We start from the raw sequence: 4108 nt of genomic DNA, 5'->3' as shown, positions 1-4108 counted from the left end.
CAAAACTGCAACAAAAATTCAGAGTATGATGTCTGCCTGGATGTAGCAATTAAAGAAAAACATTCTCATGTTGTCAAATACCTTGTGAATCAATGGGGCAAAAAAGAAGATTTATTCAAAAAATTGTATGAAGTAACTCGTTCACGTAGCTATTTTAAAGTGGACTTTTTGATTACTGATTGTAAAGTTGACCCAACAACTACAAATAGCGAAGGAAGAACTCTATTGCATTACGCTGCAGAAGACATTTTTAGTATTGAAGGCTTAAGAGTTGTACAATGTCTTCTTGCAGCTGGACTTGATCCTCTGAAAACAGATGATAAAGGGATACACCAATGACCATTGCTGGTAGGAGTAAAAATAAGAAGGCAACTAAAATTTTTTTTGATGCATTCGCTAAAACGAAAACAATGTATCCTGTTGATTCATACGTAAATGTTTTCATAGTAGGAAACAGTGGAGCTGGTAAGAGCACGCTCAGTAAGGTAATTGAAAAGACTGGTGGTTCTATGCCCAATGTAGCAAGATACGTTGATAAAAATGAAGTTAAACCACTTACTGCAGGTATTGTTCCTATAAATATTAAAAAGCACGGCCAACTTCAAAATATTGTTCTCCATGACTTTGCTGGCCAATCACAGTACTACTTAAGTCACACTGCTGTTATTGAGAATATCCTACAAGGAGCAGCTGCCGTTATCATTATTGTAGTTGATGTGTCAAACAGTGACTATTTGATACACCTTAAGCAATGGCTAGCAGTTGTGAGAGAACAAATGCGAAAAGCAATAGATGATTGCAAATTAATTGTAGTTGCAAGCCATGTTGATCTTCTAAATTCTGAAGATGAGAAAGGGAAAATTAGAGGAAACATTAAAAAGGAACTTCCTAAAAATGATGATGTTATTATATATTTAGACTGCCGGAGGCTTAATGGAAACAACTTAACTTCATTTTTCAAGCAATTAAAAAGTGCCTGTAGCTATATTCGCAATAATAACAAAAGATCATTGACATTGTATTGCCACATGATGTACAAATTACTTCAAGAAAGTGAAAAAGATATTTTAGCTTTAAGTGACATTGCTCACGATGTAGCAACAAAAGATGATCAATTTTTTCTACCCACTCATGATGGCAAACAGATCCTTGGTATATTGTCATCATTGCATTCAACGGGTTTAATTTACTATCTCAATTGTGAAGATGACGATGAAGAAGTATGGACACATGATGATACATATATTAAAGTTGCCACAAATTGCAGGATATGGGTCATTAAAAATAAGCAAGTACTTTTGCAACATGTAGATGGCATCCTTTTTTCACCATTTGAAGAAAGCAAAATTCCTAATAATGGCGTCATTACTGTTTCCAAACTTGAAAAAGAGTTCCCAGAATATGATTCTATAATGCTAATTAGCTTCTTGGAAAGCATGGGACTATGTCATATGGTGTCTCCATTTTTTTTGGTACAAACCAATCTTGTGGAAAAAGGTCAATATATTCGTCTAAAAGACATACTTTGTCTTTTTTTTCCATCATCTGTTACCATAGAAAAGCCAATAAGATTAATACCTCATGAATTTACATTTGGATGGTACCTGCAATGTACAAATCTTCATGATTTATTTCCACAGCGTTTCTTCAATTCTCTATTATTGCACTTCACTATGAAATACCCTGTTGAAGAAGCTTGCAAAATTGGATATGATAAGTACCAGTGTTCATTTTGGAAGAATGGCTTAAAATGGTCTGATAGGAATGGCATTACTACATTGCTAGAACTTGTTGATGAAAATCAATGTGTTTTAGTTTTGATGTCATGCAACAAAGGGGCGCAAGAATCAAATATGGTTTTACTGAGAAGACGATTAATTCACGATATTTTTGACATGCATAGAAAATTTTGTGGTACTCTGGATACAGTAGCATTTGTTATTGATCCTGAAAAATTACAATACCCTATCGATAAACCAAAAACAAGAGTAGCGTACTTTGTTGAAAACTTTATAAAATTGGGGAAACATGATTTCATCAACCCAACAGTCCAAACCAAAGGTGCACCAGCATCAGATGGGAAACAAGTCTGTGATGTACTGCCCTATGAATCAGATTATGCAAATCTTTCAATATTTGGTGGGTATGAACCAAATGACAAGGTAAATATGCATCAGCAATGTAACTTGTGTTTAACAACTCTATCTCATTTTATAGGCAGGGGATGGAGAAAATTTTCATTATCGAAGAACAAGAACCCATAATGTAAAAGGTGATAAAAAAGGAGAACTGGGTAAGTCAATTTTGTATACCAGTGCCCTATCATTTTATATTATTTATAGACACTGAAGATTTGAATTACATTATCTACACATTGACACAATATGGACTTCCTGAACGTCATTGGAAAAAACTTGGCTCTCATTTGGGACTTGATGATTCTACACTTGAAGAAATTAATGAAGGATATGGAGCTTTACCAGAATGCTTTAAAAAATGTCTGCATACTTGGCTAAAAACAAACAGCACAGAGCAACAAGACAAATCATGGGCATCACTTGCCAAAGCTTTAGATGACATAGGACAAGGGGAAGTTGCTGAAAAGATTAGAAACAATCAGCTATAAACCATGTAATGTCTGCTAACCATGTTATGTATTGCTATATTGCTTTTATTTCATTTTAATCTTTGCAAAAATATTGTTTGATTTCAAAATAATTATTCATTTTAAAGAAATTTAATGCATACAATTCATACAATATAACAAGTAAAATCAGCCACTCTTTCATTACATACAGGACAAGGAAAGTTAGAGTCAGCTAGTACATTAGCAGCAATACAATAATAACAAAATAAATGTCTACAAGTTGATACTTGAGGCAGTACTGGTACTCCATTACAATACACACAAACATTAGGAGCTACTGATGTCTCTCTATCACCAACCAAACTATGAAGGATCTTATTATAAGAGTTTTTTAATGATTGTAGATTGAGTAGTGGTAACACGGAGAAAAGAAACTCGGAAAACCCAAACCAAATAATTTCTCTGTTCATGTAATCATAACTCAGTTCTCGTAGTACCTGAGGTCTGGATGGAGTCATTTTAAGACGTAGGAGACGTTGTATTAGTGAGGGATACTGACCATAGAGAAGGAACGAGCAGAAATTTAATAAATTACCAAGAATATGTAATATTTACATGTACATATTTTTGCTTCTATTTATCTAATTATTATTGTTATTATTATATACAGTTTAAAATAAAATACATTATACATTATGTTTATATATGTATATTATGTTCTAGTCCCATGATTCTTCTTCTTCAGTGACAGCAGCTGGAGTGTCACTAGGAGGTGCTCCCTCTCTCTCCTCCTCCTCCTCCTCCTCTTCGCTGCTGCTCTCTTCATAAAATATAGCATTCATTGAATCCTCTGATAGTATTAAACTGGAATGTTGTCTCAGTGCCTCACTACATACCAGTACATAAATTAAACTAATACATGTGTAGATAATAAGTCCATTCCTTCACTGTGTACTATCAAGAGTACTATAACACACATGTATCTACTATTGGTTCTATTCTTAGCCTTTTTGAGTCGATTCCAAGCTCAAATTTTCAAGTTAAGGCCATTTAAAAACGGGCCAATTTTGGAAAAATACCCAAGGCTATAGCCCATGGTACAACAACAAGTGTTGGAGGTTAAGCTCTACTAATTCCAGCAATGGCAGTTGGTTAATGATTAACAATGTATTGCTTGATTTACCATTTGTAATGTAAATGATTTCTCACTTGATTTACTACATACATGTACATGTATATGTACAATGTACATTCACATTGAAATTACTGATAGTGATAGGTATATTGCATAGTGGGAAATTTTGGAGGGAGTTTAGTTTAGCAAATTGCTAAATTTTGGTGATTGGCAAATTTGTGGCCAAGTGCCATTGAGCGTGCATGATGACTCAAAACGGTGGGTTATATTTTGTAAAATGTCTACCAAAATGCCAAATTTACCAAATTTAATTTCCTCAAAAATTTCTCACTATACAGTACAAGCTACTATTACCTGATGTCAGTAACACTATTGGTTAGTTCCTG

The 4108-nt window shown here is 33.9% G+C and overlaps 1 protein-coding gene across 1 annotated transcript; it reads left to right on the top strand.

The window, feature by feature from the left end:
• The first annotated feature begins 6 nt into the window (after positions 1-6).
• LOC109587441 (uncharacterized) lies at positions 7-2626 on the top strand. The gene is made up of 3 exons (XM_020003680.1): positions 7-2162; positions 2218-2293; positions 2343-2626. Exons 1-3 carry the CDS (start codon positions 336-338, stop codon positions 2624-2626), a joined length of 2187 nt encoding a protein of 728 aa, XP_019859239.1. The 5' UTR covers positions 7-335.
• Positions 2627-4108: the final 1482 nt, after the last annotated feature.

Source organism: Amphimedon queenslandica, unplaced genomic scaffold (genome assembly GCF_000090795.2).
Source record: "Amphimedon queenslandica unplaced genomic scaffold, v1.1 AMPQUscaffold_12566, whole genome shotgun sequence".
NCBI lineage: Eukaryota > Metazoa > Porifera > Demospongiae > Haplosclerida > Niphatidae > Amphimedon > Amphimedon queenslandica.
Note: the sequence above shows the minus strand (reverse complement) of the source record. Positions and strands in the feature narration are given on the sequence as shown.

Excerpts from the sequence above, each read along its gene's own strand:
- LOC109587441 (XM_020003680.1), top strand. The coding sequence starts at position 336 with ATGACCATTGCTGGTAGGAGTAAAAATAAGAAGGCAACTAAAATTTTT. Across the intron at positions 2,163-2,217 it reads GGTATGAACCAAATGACAAG|GCAGGGGATGGAGAAAATTT; the intron begins GTAAATATGCAT and ends CTCATTTTATAG. Across the intron at positions 2,294-2,342 it reads TGATAAAAAAGGAGAACTGG|ACACTGAAGATTTGAATTAC; the intron begins GTAAGTCAATTT and ends TATTATTTATAG.